The sequence below is a fragment of the Diorhabda carinulata genome, chromosome 10, assembly GCF_026250575.1.
Source record: "Diorhabda carinulata isolate Delta chromosome 10, icDioCari1.1, whole genome shotgun sequence".
Lineage (NCBI taxonomy): Eukaryota > Metazoa > Arthropoda > Insecta > Coleoptera > Chrysomelidae > Diorhabda > Diorhabda carinulata.
This window is the reverse complement of record NC_079469.1, coordinates 2,106,401-2,125,135: the sequence shown is the minus strand read 5'-3', so window position 1 is coordinate 2,125,135 and position 18,735 is coordinate 2,106,401. Positions and strand designations below refer to the sequence as shown.

The following is an 18,735-nucleotide window of genomic DNA, read 5'->3' as shown; positions in this document are numbered from 1 at the left end:
CAATTGTGAACAATAAATCCGTTTTATTTATAATTTTATTGTACAAATAAATAAAATAATACTTGGACACTTTTTCTTTTAGGAATATCACAAACTCAAAAAGATAATGGAAAAAATACGAAATTATTTTTTTTTGTAAACAAATAGGATTAACTGGTAAGTTTTGACGTTTTCGTTATTTTTTGAATGTCATTAATAATGTTCTTCGTATTTGTCGAGCATCGGGTACATTTCTGTCAAAATTATGTCTAGCAAATTGTATGCCAGCTGGAAAATAAAATAAATTATGTCAAATTTTGAAATTATATTACAGAAAAATATATATTTTGAAAATTAGTTGAACGTTTGTTATCAATTTTTTAGACGCCATATTTTGTTTTTTAACAAAAAAATGGCGTCATACAAAAGGATACGAAGATTACAGTGTTGTTAGACTTATTGTTTTGCAGATTTGGGGAAAATTTCACAATATGAGTATTCATTGAATATTTCTCTACGATTTTTGTCAATATTTCAATATCTGTGTCTCTATTCAGTTGCGGTTTATCTAAACTAACATGATTACAGGTCGCTCTACCAAATTTTCAGTAGATTTAGGAAAATTTTTTGCAATGTGACATGACATGACAATGTTTCCAAGTTTTTCCACTTTTACGTCTTTATTTAGACGAGGTTTATGTAATATACGATTGTTACAGTGTTGCTAATTGATTTTTTCCCCAGATTTAGGGAATTTTTTTAAAACGTATGGCGATAACTATCTATTAAACAGTTTCTTACGATTTTTGTGAATATTTCAATATTTTCGTCTCTCTTTGGTCGTTACTGTGTTGTTGAACCGAATTTTCAGTAGATTTAGGGAAATTGTTTACAAAGTGACTATTCGTTGATTAGTTTTCTACAGGTTTCTATCAGTTTTTCCACTTTTACGTCTTTATTTAGACGAGGTTTATGTAATATACGATTATTACAGTGTTGCTAATTGATTTTTCCCCAGATTTAGGGATTTTTTTTAAAACGTATAGCAATAACTATCTATTAAACACTTTCTTACGATTTTTGTCTATATTTCAATATTTTCGTCTCTCTTTGGTCGTTATCTATGAGTTATACGGATATTACAGTGTTGCCAAACTGAATTTTTCGTAAACAAAATTTGTACTATAATAACGTACACTTAACAAAATTTTTCCCTAGATCTTATGACATTTTGCTGAACGTATTAAAAACAACCATTTATCTATTACTGAACATTGAAAATTGGAAAAATTAGTAGATTACAGTGTAACCACATTCAGTTTTTGGCGCAGATCCTAGGAAATTTCCGTATTCAATTTATTAAATATTTCAATGCATTTTTTGTTGAATTTTTAACGTTTTTTGTCTTGAAACTATAAAAATATGCACGACAAATAGTTTACAGTGTTGCGAAATGTACTTTAACCTGGATCTAGAGAAAAATTTCCAAAAAGTATTCAATACAACGATCTACAATTTACTGGACATTAAAATCTATTAAAATTTCATCAAAAGTCATTTCTACATTAGATAACTGTGTTGTCAAACGAAATTTTTCCTTAGATTTAGTGAATTTTTTACAATTTCAATAAAATTTTCATTAAATTTCCAACGTTTCTGTCTTTATTACGAAAATCTGATAATAACTTATTTTATCTTGTAAACAGATGTGAACTGTATAAGATAACAGTGTTGTCGAACGTAATTATTTCGCAAATTTAGGGAAATTCCGAAAAAAACCAATTTGAACATAATTTATACAGTAAACTGGTTTTTCAATTACCTGTTTATTGAAATGCGGATTCTGTACAATTTCTAATATCAATTGTAAACCGTCTTTAACACCTGGACCGCATATTTTCGTCACCACAGTCGATACCGAATCCCGCAATGTTTCGGAAGCTCTAATCCGTCTTTTTTCCAATTCTTCTTTACTAACATGCGGTTTTTCATTGAAAACTACATCTACAAAAACCCAATATTTTCGAAAAATCGCGAAAATTTGCAAAAATCGTTGTCAACTCACCCTCCAACTGCCTGATGAGATAAGCGAGATTCGATTGGTTCAGGTTGGATTTGATTTTTTTATCTATGGCAGTTTTAGCGGTCAAATCTACGAAATTTTGAGCTATGCCACAAACCGATGCGTACAATCTCAAAATTCCTTCGGGGATTTTGAAAACGTTCTTCACTGCAACCAAAAAAAAAATCAGTAAACAAATACGAACAGTACGCTAATACCGACTTAGATAAAAAACACTTTCCGTTATCCCTTCAGGACTCGAACAACTGCTCAAAGTATCCTTTAAAATCCTGTACTGCACACCGAAATTGTCATCGAACAAGAGATTTTTGTAAGTTTTCGGAAACGAATTGTTTTGAGTGGATGAAATATCGATTTCTTCGCCTTCCTCCGCCCATTCGAATTTACTGTAAAAAAATTAATTAACGAAATTTGCTTTTACTACAAGTACTATGTTGCCAAAGTCAACTTTTATCCCGAGATTTAAAGATTCATACGAAATGTTATTAAAATTGGAATAATCAAGTACCAATAGCCAAAATATTGATTTTATTAATCATGCTACGTTGCCAAGTTTAACTTTTAGGAAGGAAACTGTTTTATAAGAAATTCAGAAAATGTTGTCAAATTTAAGTTTAATTTGAAAATTTAACGAAAAAAATAGTTTAAAACGAAATTTTATTGAAAATGTTATGAAAATTGGAATAATTCGATTCTATTACGCATGCTACGTTGCCAAGTTTAACTTTTATTCGGAGATTTAGGGAGGAAACTGTTTCATAAGAAAATTAGGAAATTAAAATCCTTCCAGTACCAACTGGCGAAAAATGTATTCTGGCTACACATGCTATGTTGCCAAATCTAAATTTTATTTGAAAATTTAAGGAAAAAAATAGTTTAAAACGAAATTTTGTCGAAAATTGGAATAATCAAGTAGCAACAGATGAAAAATTGATTTTTTTACACATGCTATGTTGCCAAATTCAACTTTTATTCGGAAATTTAAGGAAAAAAGTTCCAATTGAAAACTTGTCGAAAATGTTATCAAAATTAAAATAATCAAGTACCAACTATTGAAATATTAACTTTACTAAACTTGAGATGTTGCCAAATTGAAGTTTTATTTAGAGATTTAGGGAGAAAACTGTTTCATAAGAAATTTAGAAAATTAAAATTATTCAAGTACCGACTACCAAAAAATATATTCTATCACATGCTATGTTGTCAAATTTAACTTTTATTCGAAGATTCAGGGAAAAAACTATTTCACAAGAAATTATTTCGAAAATATTCTAAATTTGTAAATTTATTGACATAACAGCTAAAATATTGAATTTAATACACATGCTATGTTGCCAAAATTAACTTTTATTTGCAAAGTTGAGGAAAAAACTGTTTCAAACGAAATTTTGTCAAAATATTAAGAAAATTGAAATAATAAAGTAAAAACTGATGAAAAATTAATTTTACTATATGCTATGTTGCCAAATCTAACTTTTATTTGAAGATTTAGGAAAAAAACTGTTTCAGACTAAATTATTTCGAAAATTTTCTGAAATATCTAAATTTTTTTAAACAATAGTCGAATTACTAATTCTACTACACGTGCTATATTGCCAAATTTAACCTTTATTCCGAGATTTGGGGAAAAAGACTGTTTCATAAGGAATTTCGAAAATTTTCTGAAATTTGTAAATTTAGTGTATCAACTGATGGAAAATTAATTTATCTATATATGCTACGTTGCCAAGCGTTTCGTTGGTTTCTTCACTTTTTTCCGCCCATTCGAATTAATTGTAAAAGATTTTATTTAAAAATTCGTTAACGAAACTTACTCGTTTTTCGATTGCCCCGTAGATAACAAAAACGAACTCATAAACGGATCTAGATGTTGACCTTTTTCTTTTCTCAATTTGTGAGCCACTGATTGATAGATATTTCCAAGATCTTGTATATTAGAAGCGTTTCGTTCTATATACAAAGAAAAATTTTTCTGTTCTATAGTTAGGAAATAAAATAGGAGATCGCTGCCTTTTAAATTCGATTTTTGTAATAATTTTTTTATAAAACTCTCGTATTTCATCATTCTCGTTTCGACGGAAGATCCGGCCCTGAAATATTCATTTCTAAAACTACTCGAAGTAACCAACATAACCTCATACTATCTCATAAAGTATTATATTAAACAAGTTCAAAATCACAAATAAGTAGAAATATTTACGAAAACTTACTTTCTAGAAGGTAAAGGCGAATCGCAAATCTCACTTTCTCCATGAAATTCCACCAACTTCGCTTTCAGCGTATAAAAATCTTGATCTTTTCTCAGTACCACCCAATTTCTTTTAGTTTCTGTTCTTTCTACGTTCACACAAAAATATACAACTTTATCAGTTGGATTTGCCTAAAAAATGTTTTATTCCAAATTTACATCGCGTCTCAAACTACAAAACGTAAACAACTTTTTTATTTCCACACATAATGACAGTTGTTTTACACAGTTGCCACGTTGTAATTTTTATCCAAGCTCGTAAAGTGCATAAGTTAATGTGAAGTAAAAATTTATATAGATGCATTGAAATTTATTAAATTTTTCATTTCCAATTATGTTTTTTTCTTAAATTTTTTACTAAAAATTAGTTTTTAAAGGTACAAAACTAAAGTTTCGGTAAAGAACGAAATAAGTTTAAACGTCAGTTTATACCTTTTCAAAAAAAACCAATTTCTAATCAGAAATGGCATAAAATCAAAACAATTCAGAATAAACATAAAAAAATATCAAGAATTGATATAATTATTTTAAAATTAAAAAGAGACAAATCAGAAATTCTGCTAATAATAAATCGTACAACACTGTAGACTAATACCACATGGCTACCAATGTTAAGACTATAATTCTCCCTAGCAACGGTTTCATTTATATTTCGCATTTCAATTGTTACAACAAAGTTTCATTTCCCCGTTTATAATGTTGCCACTTTTTCTTGTTTTATTGAATACTGAAAAATATTTATACATTGTAAAACTGAGACAACTAGGTACTAGCAAAACTACCAAAAATAGTTAACTGACTTCTTTCGTTCTTAATCAATATCAAAATAATAAAAAAATATCAGATCAATTTAATAATTTATTCAAATAGAAAAAAATTACGAAGTTATATACCATTTTTTATCTTCTATTGACAAACAAAACGTAAAAAAATTCCAGACATAACAGATGTTTTACATAGTTGCCACGTTGTAATTTTTCCCAATCGTTTATTACGAAATGCATTAATGTATATTTATAATTTAAAGTTAACATATGTAAGTAAGATTGAATTAAATTCAACATCAAAAATACGAATAATAATTTTAAATAGAATAATAAATAGTTATTTATAAAATGAAAAATGACGAATAAATAATTTCGACACAACCGCCAGATTTTGATTATAATAAATGTTACAACACTGTAGACTGATACCACACGACTACCAACGTTTAGTTAAGCTTTTTTTTATAATCCAGGTAAGTCCGTAAATTATAAAACTCTCATATAAAATTAAAATGAGCTAACTTCCAGCAATCATCGATATTAAAAATAATGGTAATGTAATCGAAAAGCTATTATTTCAATATAAAAGGAATAAATCATATTTATACAGCTAGTTTCGAGCAAAATTATGAAAAAACAAATGAAATTATTGGTTTATTCACTTTATTTATTGTTTAATACGTGTGGGTAACTAACAAAAATACCAGGTCAATTCAACAATTTATTCTCTTAAATGTTCTTGATTTTTGGTCTCTTCGGTTTTAAAATTAGTTTTTTTTTAATAATTTTTTAAAAAGAAAGATAAAAATTGACATTTCGACGTATTTCAGTCTTTCTCAAAATATGATATTAATGTAATTAAGCAAATTGTCAGTGTCAATATCATATTTTGATAAAAACTTGAAAACAAGTCGAAACGTCAATTTTTATCTTTCTTTTTAAAAAATTATTAACAAAAACTAATTTTAAAATCGAAGAGACCTAAAAGCAAGAACATTTGGGAGAATAAACATATATAAAAGGCATAAGAAATCGAAAAAATTCCATAATTTATATAATTAAAAAAAAAATACGAGAGTTAAAAACCCTTGAATCTCATCATTTTTATATCTCATTTTTTAATCACAGAAAATCAATACCTACATATATATAATTCTTTATTGAGTTGGCACTCGTAGATTAGTTGATGCTCGGTGTACACTTCGGACAGATAATTAGTTCTGTGAGGTTATAAATGTCAAAATCGTAAATGTCTTTTTCGACCAATCACGATTAACAACGTAAAAGTACACCATTAGTTAAACGTAATGACATATTGACATTGATGAAAGTTAGGTTATTTTCTGTCACATATAACTGTCAATTATAAATTTATTTAAAGAATAATCGAAGATAATGTAAAAGATACGTAATAGAGAAAAAACTCTAAAAATAACAGAGAAAAATAGTAATAACAATTGTGATATTGAGGTTATATTGATTATTGCGAGTTGTACTTATTCACTTACCTCGTAATTTGGTATGGTGACTTTCCAAGTACTCATATCTCTAAAAATACTCTTACAATCATCTAGAAGAGTATCTTCGATGGTACCATTTTCTACGGGGTGAGTTTCGGGAGGAAAAAACGACCCTTCAATCGATTGGGTCGTTTTTAGCACTCCTTTTATTTTACCTAAACTTGTACTTATTTTAGAAACCGTACCTTGATTTGCCGGTTCATAATATTTTTTAAATCTAAAAATTTTTTCACTTCTTAGACCTTTTTCTCGTCGATTTTAGGTCAATTTTGATAGATTTTTTAATTTTTTTTATCAAAAAAGACCTATAAATTCGATGTATCAAAAAAATATTTCACCATTAAAGATGTCAAATTTGACAAATTCACAGTGGTGTTTTCATATCACAAAACTTGGTAACAAACAAAAAATATTAAAATCCCTAAATCGGTTCTTACCTCTCTTTATTCGGAGAACCAAATGTTAACAACAGAAGTCTAAAGTTAGTAAAAAAGTTTTGTTAGTAATTCAATTTAATTATAAACAAAAATTATTAAAAATCAATAAAATTTCTTCGTAATAGATAAAAATTTAAAAATACTTACTTATTTTGATTTTTGTTATTATGTATTATCTGTTTCGAACCACATATACATCCGTAAAACTAAAATAAAAGAAAACCAAAAATTTCATTAAAATAATTTATTCTGTTATAATTTCGTTTCCTTATACTCACTTCATTGCTGTGGAAAAATTGCGGCAACCAAACCGTCTCCAAAATATTGTAAACGAAATCGTAAGCCGTATAAAGCAATTTGGAAAGTTTGGATAATTTTTCCACGACGTAAACGTCTCGAATTATCAATTCGAATTCGTCTGAAACGTCAGAAGGGCAACCGATGAAGCTGAAACTGTTCCTATCCAAATATTCTTTAAACAATTTCGAAGCTTCATTATTCAATTCTTCGATTTGTTTCTTAGTTAATTCAGGAGTTAGTAATTTCGTGTTAAAATCATCTAAAATGAAAATTATAACAAAAATTGTTTCCGTTTCTTGTAACCCCTACTTTGGGCCCCGTAAAAACTTACCAACATCAAGACAGAACTGCAATAAGTTAACGTGATCGTGATTTTTCAAAAACTGCATTAGAGAATATAAAAGATCAGTGTTGTTTTTAATTTTATTTAAATTGGTAGCAAAAGATGAAACTTTCGATTTAGATGATGTATAATTACACAAAAACTCAACTTCTTCATCAATTTGATTATTTTTAGTAGTTTTTTTCGATTTATAAGTAATAGCTAAAATAACGAGATAATTAAGAATATTAGGATCCGCTATAACATCCATCATTGGTAGAAATACCCATCCTGCTAAAATCTCGCGCATCATCACCGAAAAATTCCTATAAATACATAAAAAACAACAAAAATCATATTTTTTAATATACCTCTATATTTACCTGCATTTTATATAATTTCCTGGTAAACTTTGGTCTAATAAAGACGATACTAAATATTTTAAATAGTCGAGTTCATTTTTTCGAGATGTAGCTGCAGCATGTAATCTTTTACCTAAATATTCAGTAGCGACATCGTTAAATTTAACGTTTCTCAATTTTACAATTTGTTGTATATACAAATAGTCATCAATATGTCTCACAGCACAAGGAATAAGTTTATTCGCCACTATATCCCCAACATCTAACTCTAATACTCTATTTACTATAGTAGAGGTAGAAAATTTAAAGCAGTATCTCAATTCATTTAAAAAATCTTGATCGTCCGTGAATTGCTCATACCAGGACGTTATAAAATTACTTATTATTCTCTCGTAAAACTTCAAAAAAATATATTTATAAAATAAATAATATGAAAAAATAAATAAGACTTACGTGCTCAATTGAATTATTTAAATGCGGACTTATATAAATATATTTCCAAGGGGTAATACTTTTTGTCTGTTGATGTCTCCTACACGATAAATCGTCACAAATACTACAAGAGGGTTTTAAAGATTTCTTAATAATTTTCCGTTCTATATAAAAATTTATTATCCTTTGCAAAAATATCGTTGTTTGCACCTGATATTTTATCAAAAACCAGGCGACAGTGTATCCGAATAGATAAGATAAGTAAATAATCAAAGCACCGAAAAGTCTAAAATATAAATAAATTAATTTATTATATTATTTTGATATATAAATAAGTACTTACCGAAAAAATATCGCGATAAATAAAATAAATAAAGTTATAATAATAGTCACTGTTCTCACTAATCTATCATTCGAAACTAAACGTAAATTATCTTTAATTTCTGTATATATCATATTTGTAAGATTTATTTTATTTACTATTTAGATGAAGGGTTAATTTCCACCTCTAATTCTTCAAAATGTCACGTTGTTGTTGTAAGCACGACAGTATCAAAAGATGGCTACTCAAATTTCCGATATTACCCGAACGCCCAGTGCAGTATAATATTTAAAATTTATATTCAAATAATAGCTTTTATTTTTTATAAATCAAATACGATTAACTAAATCCATTAACCCTATAATTTAATATACAATTCTACTTTTATTAATCAAATTTTTATAAGGTTCTTGTGCGAAAAAAGTTTCATTAATTATTTTCAGTTGTGCTACTGGATTAAATAATCGGGTAATGTCGGAAATATGTCAACTATAAGTTATTAATATTTTAATATAAATGATATAATTATCGTAAAATATAAGACTATATTGTATAAATTTATAATAAAAATATTGTTTTAAAAATAATTCTATATATTACGGTTGTTTTGACAATGAATTGACAGATATAAGTAATGGCTGCCTCCGTGGTAGGAGAGTGTCAACATTTTAGATCATATGTAGTATAAAAAATAATCAACATGGTTTAAATATCACCGATTATTGTGACAAAACCCGATTTATTTCCTATGGAAAATATTCCAATTGTTCATCCGAGCGTTTATAACTAAATGAAATTGGTTTTATAATAAACCAAGTATGAAAAATTACGATACTCGAGCTCTGATCAAAGGAAAACAAATCGGTTTATCTAATGAAGACACGAGGGGAAATTCAGTAGTTGATAGATTGAAATCCGTAACTCAGTACGATTTTGATTCGAGTACTTTAAGAAGCCAAAGTTTACCAGACTGCAGCAACAATGAAAGTGAGTTAAAAACATCCTTAGAAACGAACGAGTGGAATAAATCTCTAGATAAAGACTCACAATGTCAAAAAACAGAATCGTGGTTTAAAACGTTCAGAACTTGGCCGGAAAGATATGAAAAGTTAAAAGACGTCGAATCGAGTCCATCTCAATCATCCCCAATGAAATCTTCGAATACTCAAGAAAGCTCTCAATGTAATTATAGTGATAACTCTTATGTGAAAAACAAACTCTCTTTTAACGAAGCTTTACAAAACATATCATTAGCTTATAGTCCCATAACTAAACAACTACATTTAGTTGACAATCCTAAGACTTATGAGACTGAAACTGAAAAAGACTCTAGCAATAACGATGAAAGTAATTTAAAAAAATTAGGACATAGGAGAAACGAGGATGGATCTTTTTCCAGTACTATTTCCAGTTGGAGTGCTATTAGTGACCCTTCGACTTCTGGAAGCTTGATTGGTTCCGAAGACAGATCAGTTTCTAGTTTGGAAATAAGTAACATGAAATTGAGAAGAAAAAGTTTAACGAATTTTCTCTCAAAGTAAGTAATGAACGCATTCTCAAAATTTTATCATAAGTAGCTCATTTTAGGCACGTTTTTACTTGGAAAGTGTCTACCGAACCTACGAGTAGTGTTTGGAAGATTTTCAGTAAACAACCGAATGCTAATGATAACATTTCACCTGTACATGTAGTTGCGAGTTCCTCGGCTCTAATACAACACGAAAGGTTGATAATTTGCATATTTTTTCATATAATTCGAGAAAAAAAAATTAATTTTCATTTTACAGGCCTTCTAATTTGCCGGCTAAATCGCAGGAAGAAGACCAGAGACACAAAGATGAATACAAGGCGATATTAGTTGCTGTGAAGAAGAAAGAAGCCCAAACGACAGCTGCTAAACATAAACAGCAGAAACAGCAATTGAAAATTGAGGAACGACAAGCCGCTTCAACAAGACATTTTATTCAAAATGTATTGCCCAATTGGAACACAATGTGAGTTTAAAATTATTATTAAATTCTTCAATATTTTATTTTTCGTTTATATTTTTTGTTTTATTGTTTTCTGTTTTCTAGTGATTCTAAAAACACTATATATTTATGAGCCAGCTCTTTCATTGACTAATTATCAATTTTAAACAAATTTGAAAGTAGTACTTTCCTTTTTGATGAATATTCATGTCCCAGCCCTTTCATTAACACTAAAAATACTATACATAAATAATTATGAGTTTGCTATTTAATAAAAAGATTCTAATAGAAGATTTTTGTTTTGCTGTAATTTTTGGTAGAATTTTGAGAATAAAATCAAAAAAATTATAAGGAATAATAAAAAAATGTTTGGTCTAATTTTAGATATGGCTAAAATTTCTTGATTTTTTTCCAAGTAATTAGTAAAAATCCACCAAAATGATGTTTTGAACTTTTCTATAGTTGATTGGGGTGTTTTTTTCAGTATAATTATCAATGTTAAACAAATTTAAGGGTAGTTCTTTTGCATTTGATAAATATTCATGTCCCAGCTCTTTCATCGACTCTAAAAATACTATACATCAATAATTATGAGTTTGTTATTTAATAAAAAGAATCCGATACAAAATTTTTCATTTTTTGTAACTTTTGGTAGAATTTTGACAATTAAATCAAACAAATTATGGGAAATAATCAAAAAAAGTTGTTGAATTTCCATGATTTTCTTCCAAGCATCTAGTAAATATCCATCAAAATGATGTTTAAAATTCTACTATAGTTAATTGGAGTGTTTTTTTAGTATAATTCTCAATTTTAAACAAATTTGAGGGTAGTTCTTTCGTGTTTGATGAATATTCATGTCTCAGTTCTTTCATTGACTCTAAAAATACTATACATAAAATCTGAGAGATTTCCAATGATGAGAACCATAAAAAGTTCCAGTACATTTGTTATTTATCCCTTTCAGGTGTTCCCATAGGAAAACTTTAGACCTTTGGTGGCAGGGTCTTCCTTCAAGCGTCAGAGGCAAAGTATGGCGGTTAGCTATAGGCAACGAATTAAATCTCACTCGCCAACTTTACGATATTTGTGTAAACCGAGCTCAAAATCGCCTTAATAACGTAGAAATAACCAACAGCAAATCAGATTTAGATCAAGAGAGTAGCATGGACGTCATCCAACTAGATATATCGAGAACTTTTCCCCAACTAGGAATTTTTCAAGAAGGAGGACCTTATTCAGAAGCCTTACATTCCCTTCTAGCAGCTTACGTTTGTTATAGGTAAGTTTTTAAACAAAAATCTATCGATTTTTTATAAAAAAATTGTGTCCAGGCCCGACGTCGGTTACGTTCAAGGTATGTCTTACATAGCGGCCATTTTGATATTAAACATGGAACCCTGCGACGCTTTTATATGCTTTTCGAATTTATTGAATCAACCCCTACATTTATCGGCGTTCACTCTAAATCAGGACCGGATGCAGACTTATTACAAAGCTTATGATGAAGTTTTCAATCACAACCTACCCAAGCTCCATTCCCATTTTTCTAAATCCGGTTTGACGCCCGATTTGTACCTACTTGACTGGATATATACCATATTCGCCAAAGCCATGCCCCTGGATATCGCCTGTAGAGTCTGGGACGTGTTTTTAAGAGACGGATTCGAATTTATATTCAGAACCGGTTTAGGTATGTCCTTGAGACGGTCCTGTGCAGCGATTTATTATTATTTTTTTTAGGTATATTGAATTTGTATCAAGATACTCTTATCGAAATGGATTTTTTACAAGGGGCGCAATTCCTTACTCATTTACCCGAAGATATTTCGGCGGATTCTCTGTTTAGATGTATACAAGGTGTTAATACTACTGTCGGTAAACAAACTTTTAATCAAATTATCGAAAAGTGTAAATTTAGTTAGTATTCGAAGGGAAGAGTTAGTATTTTCATCGGGACTCAAGTAAGTTGATAAATTATTTGAAATTAACGTTCAACTTAAGTTAATTGAAGATTTAATTTATTTTATTCCGCTTATATCTTGAATTTAATATTATTCTGGATTTCCAAGTCTTGGTGTTAGAATTTGTCTCAATTTTTTGATTTTCTTCCAAGCTACTAGTAAAAATCCACCGAAATGATGTTTAAAACTTTTCTATGGTTAATTGGGGTGTTTTTTCCAATGTGATTATCAATTTTAAACAATTTCTGGAAAATAATCTAAAAAAATTATGTGCCAACTAAAAGTTGTTGAATTTCCATGATTTTCTTTCAAGCATCTAGTAAATATCCATGGAAATGATTTTTAGAACCCTACTATAGTTAATTGGGGTGTTTTTTTCAGTATAATTATCAATTTTAAACAAATTTGAGGGTAGTACTTTCAGATTTGATTAATATTCATGTGTCAGCTCTTTCATTGACTCTAAAAATACTATACATCAATAATTATGAGTTTGTTATTTAGTAAAAAGAATCCGATACAAAATTTTTTATTTTTTGTAACTTTTGGTAGAATTTTGACAATAAACTCAAACAAATTTTAAGAAATAATCAAAAAAAGTTTGTCCTAACTAAAAGTGTTTCCATGATTTTCTTCCAAGCATTTACTAAATATCCACCAAAATAATGATTTGAACTTTTCTATAGTTGATTGGGTTGTTTTTTCAGTATAATTATCAATTTTAAACAAATTTGAGGGTAATACTTTCACATTTGATGAATATTCATGTCCCAACTCTTTCATTGACTCTAAAAATACTATACATTAATAATTATGAGTTTGGTGTTTAGTAAAAAGAATCTGATACAAGATTTTTGTTTTCCTTGCTACTTTTGGAAGAATTTTGACTATAGAATAAAAAAATAGGAAATAACCTAAAAAAATTTGATCTAACTAAATATGATTGAAATGTCAGGATTAGTTTATATTTTCCCGGTTTTCTAAGTATTTTTTGAGGTTAGAATTTGTCTCAATGTCCATTTTCCTCATTTGGTTTAAATAATGTTTGTATAAAACCTGTAATAGTTGTAATAACAAATTACTCCTTTGGTTTAGAGCTTTTTTCCTTATATTTCCTATTACATTTGTTATTTTGTTGTTTTCCATTGACTTTAAAAATACTATACATGATATACGTGCCTTAATTTGATTTGTACTATCATTTTAATTTTAAAAAATACAGTAATACATCAATAGAAATTTGATGAGTATGGTGAATATTTTTTATGGCGGGCCAAATTTGGTTTAATGTATTTTCCACTTTTCGAAATAGATTTTTTAAATGGTTTTAATAATCACTGTTGTATCCACGGCATGCGTTGCTTAAAGTGCCTTAGGGGTACATTGTATATCGGCTATGAATGGTAAATACAAGAACGGCCTAAGAACATTACCCTGGGGTATACCTGTATGTTTTTCATGCTACTCTGATAATTCTTCTTCGAATTCAACTCTTCTCAAGGCTCTTCTTGATTCTATTCACAATTCTGTGACACTGCTGAGTAAACGGGAACTTTAACATTAGTTTTAATTTGTTTTATATCATTTAGTATATATATATATATATATATATATATATATATATATATATATATATATATATATATATATATATATATACATTGGACATAGTCTTTCATTGACTTTAAAGATACTATACATTGATATTTGGTTAATCAGACATAGGTTTTAACCTATTTCATAATTTTTAGTATCTACTTTCTATGTTGGTACATTCAATTCGATATTTTTAGGTCTTCATTGACTCTAAAGATACTAAACATTCATATTTGATATACCGGACAATGGTTTAGATACAGGTACAATAATTTCCATATTTGGTGCTTATTTCTCATAAATGTATTACAGAAATACTTGTATATTAATCATCTATTCCACAAACTAGTATTTTAGTCAGAAATAAAAAAATAACATTTAGCGATCTGCTAATAAACAGTGACAAGTTGTCTAGAAAGTGAGAGAATATGTTCAAGTCGTTTTTCGAAATGTTTTATTTACATTTTTATGAAAAAACAATCGATTTTGAATATACTACACATTATATTCAATAAAATGAAAATTGGGCACCAGTTTTAACTTATTTTATGTTGGTACGTTGAATTTTGTACTTCTCCGTTGACTTTAAGAATATTATACAAGATATTTGGTAAATTGTTCTTTGTTTTTGATCTGTTACATCAGGTTACGTTTATATTTTCCAGGCTAAAATTTAATATTTTGCTAATCTTCAATTGACTTTAGAAATGCTATACAAATTTAGTAAAAAGAATCCGAACTGAACATTTTTGAGATATTCAAATTCTATTTACCCCAGTTGTTAAGATTTGAGGTTCCAAATAACAAGAACTGAATTAGTTATAAAAAATGTATAAATTAATGATTTTAAACCGCCCAAAAAGTCCAATTTGAAAAAAATTCTATTATATACAGATTAACGATTTTTTGTATATAAAATCAAAACTATCATCTGTTATTTTCCATTCAAGTAGTTTTCAGCTAAATTTCATACAGTAACAAATCTAATACTTTGACTGACATTAATCGATTTTAAAACAAAAAAATTTTGAAACATCCCATGATTTATTTGCCTAATCCGTTGATAGAATCGATCTATTTTACAGTGCCAAATACTTTTGATATAAAATAAATAAATTTTAATATCCGTTTGTCAGTCAACGTGTTTATGATCATCTAAAACAATAAATACAGTACCTTATAGAGAAATAGAGACATCTTTTGAAAATACTCGAATTTTCATCCTCTTAATCAATGAGATTTTCGCGAAAATATACATTTAACCACATATTGTATTTATTCATTCAATGTTATTGATATTTGATAAATGAAAAAAATATATATATATATTTTTGTAATTTTTTTGATTTTATACTTGTATTTAGCGACCATCCCTCGTATTTATATCACCAATACAATGTTTTAAACAATATTTGTAACAGTTGACGCAACCCAAATGTTAATGCTCTTTCGGGGCACGAAAATAATTTTTTCTAATTAATTCATTTCACAATACAATTACGCTTCTTTTTTTAATAATTTTTGATTATATACTTACCGAATTTGAGGTTTATGGCTACCGGGAGCTAATTTTTACATAGAATTTTCTTTTTATTACGTTTTTATAACATAACCTATATATTCTTAAACAAGGAGAAAATTGGAAATTTGTTGATTTAATTCTATCAAATTATTCACAAGTGCTATCAAATTAATTAGTATTTATTTTAATTAAAACATATTTAAAAAATAAATCGACTTTTATATTGTTATTTATTATAAAACTTATGATAAATACGAACATAACCCTAAAATACTATGAAATAAAATTAACAGAAAATACATGACACTTAGACACAGTAGTTGTTCAATTATATATCTGTGGTTGGATTGACATTTGTACTCTAATGTATAATTCGATGGATTTTTTTTGGTGCGAACGGATCGTTTGGAACAATAGAACACTTTTATTTTTTACACTAGGTTTGTTCGAATGATTCCACAATTAAATATGGCGTTAAAATTTGTTTTGCTCTAACTGTATTATATTTATTTTATTTAATTATTATTATAGCGAATCTCAAATTATTGCAACTAAAATACGATGTAGTTTAAACACTGTTTTAAAACATTCCAATAAAGTGTAGTGGATTTGATTGCTCAATATAAATCATGACAATATACGAGGTTAGATCGAAAAGATATTTCAAATTTAATACTCAATTTGCGGAAATGTTCAAACTACATTCGATATTTTGGACAAGTTTGTGTATGTGATATATTTATATTGCTGGAAATATTTGTCTGAAATTTATTTTTAATTATTATATTAGTGAATATGAAAAACTTACATAGTGCCTCATTATATACAATTCTGTTTATTGACAAAACTATGTAAATTTATATATGAAAATAAAAACGATTATCAGAAATCTGTTTTTTTTTATTTTCAACTCTCAACTCTGTTCCCTTCCTCTTCGTTAGACAAATAACGCTCGTGTTGAACATCCAACAAGATGACCGTCAACAATGACGTAATAACAGATTTATAAATATTTGCAAAGTAAATCATTTATAGTTTATTTTAAATAAGTTTTTGACGAACGCATCGCTAATATTAGTTTCGTGTACACGTTACATATATTTCGATGGTTTATGTTAATTAAACAGACAAACTAAAACTACCAATTTCATATCTGTCAAAAAATACTCCCAAATATAAATTTTATTAATAGCGTCAATTTCACATGTTTCTACTACCTTAAAATTAATATATCATCATAAAATTCTAAATATTGAGAAGAAAGAAAAAAGTTCGACTCTTTTAAGCTGTGTTTATCTAAATATGAAACCATATAATTGTTAAAATGTTGCATACTGAATCGTATTTGACGAACGTGGAGCGTTATGTACCGTCGATGGTTTAATTTAATTGAACAAACTACTAATGTCACTAATGTAAATTGACAGTACTAAATACTGTCAAATTTGAATTTTATTAATGGCGCGAAATTTACAGATTTATACTGCGTAAAGGTAAATATATCATAAGAAATATAATGAAATTCTAAGCCAAAAAAGTAAAGTTTGGCTTTTTTCAGCTATATTTATATAAATATTCCAAAATATAAAAAAATACTTCTTACGAATATTAAATTGTTTCTATGCAGTAGCCATCTTGTAAGAAGAGTCAAATCTTAATCGAGGATATGGTAAAATGTTCATAATTTACAGTGGGTTTTGGGTTTGTAGTTGCAAATAAATTGAGTCCAATCTTGATCAATGTTCGATTTATTGAACAGGATTTCAAAGTGCGTTCAAATAACAATAATAACGGAATAACAATTTCGGAGCACGTTTTTCTTTCGCCTTTCTTTTCGCTTGTGTCACTATTACATGAAACTGTCAAAAGGTGCTTATCGCCTACTAATTTTAAATAAAATCAGAATACATTAGAATACATAATTACCAACTTTGACTCTATATAAAACAAAAGTATAGTGTGAAGTTGGATAGGGTCAAGGTTAGGTTGGGTTCGGGTCAGCTGTCAATTGATCAATTCTCAACATAAAAAATATATCATATTAAAAAATCCAATGTAATACATAATATTTATTTAACAAAATTCTTAAAATTCTATCTAAAAAATTATCCGTATAATTGATAAAATCATAAAGAAAGAAAAAAGCAACAACAAAAACCGTAGATATATGCAGACCAGTATCACCAATGCAATACCATTATGATATTTATTTTGAGAACTTAAATTACTCAGACTTATCTAAGACTCTAACTGAAAATAAAACTCTTATAATATCTTCGTGAATCATTTGAAAAATAGTTTGTTTACGTAAAACAATACGGAATTTCGTGTGTAAAATAAGTTGCATACTCAATTTTTATAACATATATTTAGAGTATGTTAATTTGATTTAATATATTTAAATATCAATTACTTATTATTTTATATATTATAATATATATTATTTATATTATATTAAAGTATTTTTGTTTTATGTAAAATAAATTACCATAACATTTCATGTAAGACAAGTTGCATACTACGAAGATGTATTAAAATTAATACTCAATCTTAGGGTATGTTCTGTGGTTATATCTATGAAACCATAGATGATTTAATAGATTAGCGTATGGTCAATTAAATTCTAAATAAAATATGGATAAAGCATTGTTTCGTTATCTACAAATTCTTAGATTATTTTTCGAATTGTGTAATTTGAAAACAACTACAAAGATTACGGTTATTTATTTAATAAACAAATCCAGACAATGCTCCTACATTCAATTGTATAGAAAAGTATGACACGTAATTAGTAATTCAACTGAGTTATTACTCAAATATTTTAATTTCCACTAAATATACAGGGAGATTCTTTGAAAATCGCAAAACCATATGAATTGATTAAATTTGGACCTATGAGGTTTTTAATTGA

General features: G+C 27.7%; 2 protein-coding genes across 3 annotated transcripts; one reads left to right on the top strand and one right to left on the bottom strand.

The window, feature by feature from the left end:
• Positions 1-3: 3 nt before the first annotated feature.
• Positions 4-9,030, bottom strand: LOC130898981 (sorting nexin-14-like). Of its 2 annotated transcripts, XM_057808624.1 has the most exons (14): positions 8,794-9,030; positions 8,472-8,736; positions 8,040-8,416; positions 7,666-7,982; positions 7,313-7,593; positions 7,182-7,240; positions 7,035-7,073; positions 6,586-6,814; positions 4,273-4,442; positions 3,877-4,152; positions 2,264-2,448; positions 2,045-2,209; positions 1,802-1,983; positions 4-267 (listed from the first exon to the last, which is right to left on the bottom strand). In XM_057808624.1, the coding sequence occupies exons 1-14, from the start codon at positions 8,904-8,906 to the stop codon at positions 193-195; spliced, it is 2,733 nt and encodes a 910-aa protein (XP_057664607.1). In that variant the 5' UTR covers positions 8,907-9,030; the 3' UTR covers positions 4-192. The 2 variants fall into 2 exon arrangements, with proteins under 2 accessions (XP_057664607.1, XP_057664608.1); XM_057808625.1 differs by lacking the exon at positions 7,035-7,073.
• Positions 9,031-9,395: 365 nt separating this feature from the next.
• On the top strand, positions 9,396-15,941 carry LOC130898980 (TBC1 domain family member 12-like). Its single transcript, XM_057808623.1, has 6 exons — positions 9,396-10,309; positions 10,360-10,497; positions 10,560-10,766; positions 11,710-12,024; positions 12,077-12,435; positions 12,486-15,941. Exons 1-6 carry the CDS (start codon positions 9,591-9,593, stop codon positions 12,665-12,667), a joined length of 1,920 nt encoding a protein of 639 aa, XP_057664606.1. The 5' UTR covers positions 9,396-9,590; the 3' UTR covers positions 12,668-15,941.
• The last annotated feature ends 2,794 nt before the right edge of the window (positions 15,942-18,735 follow it).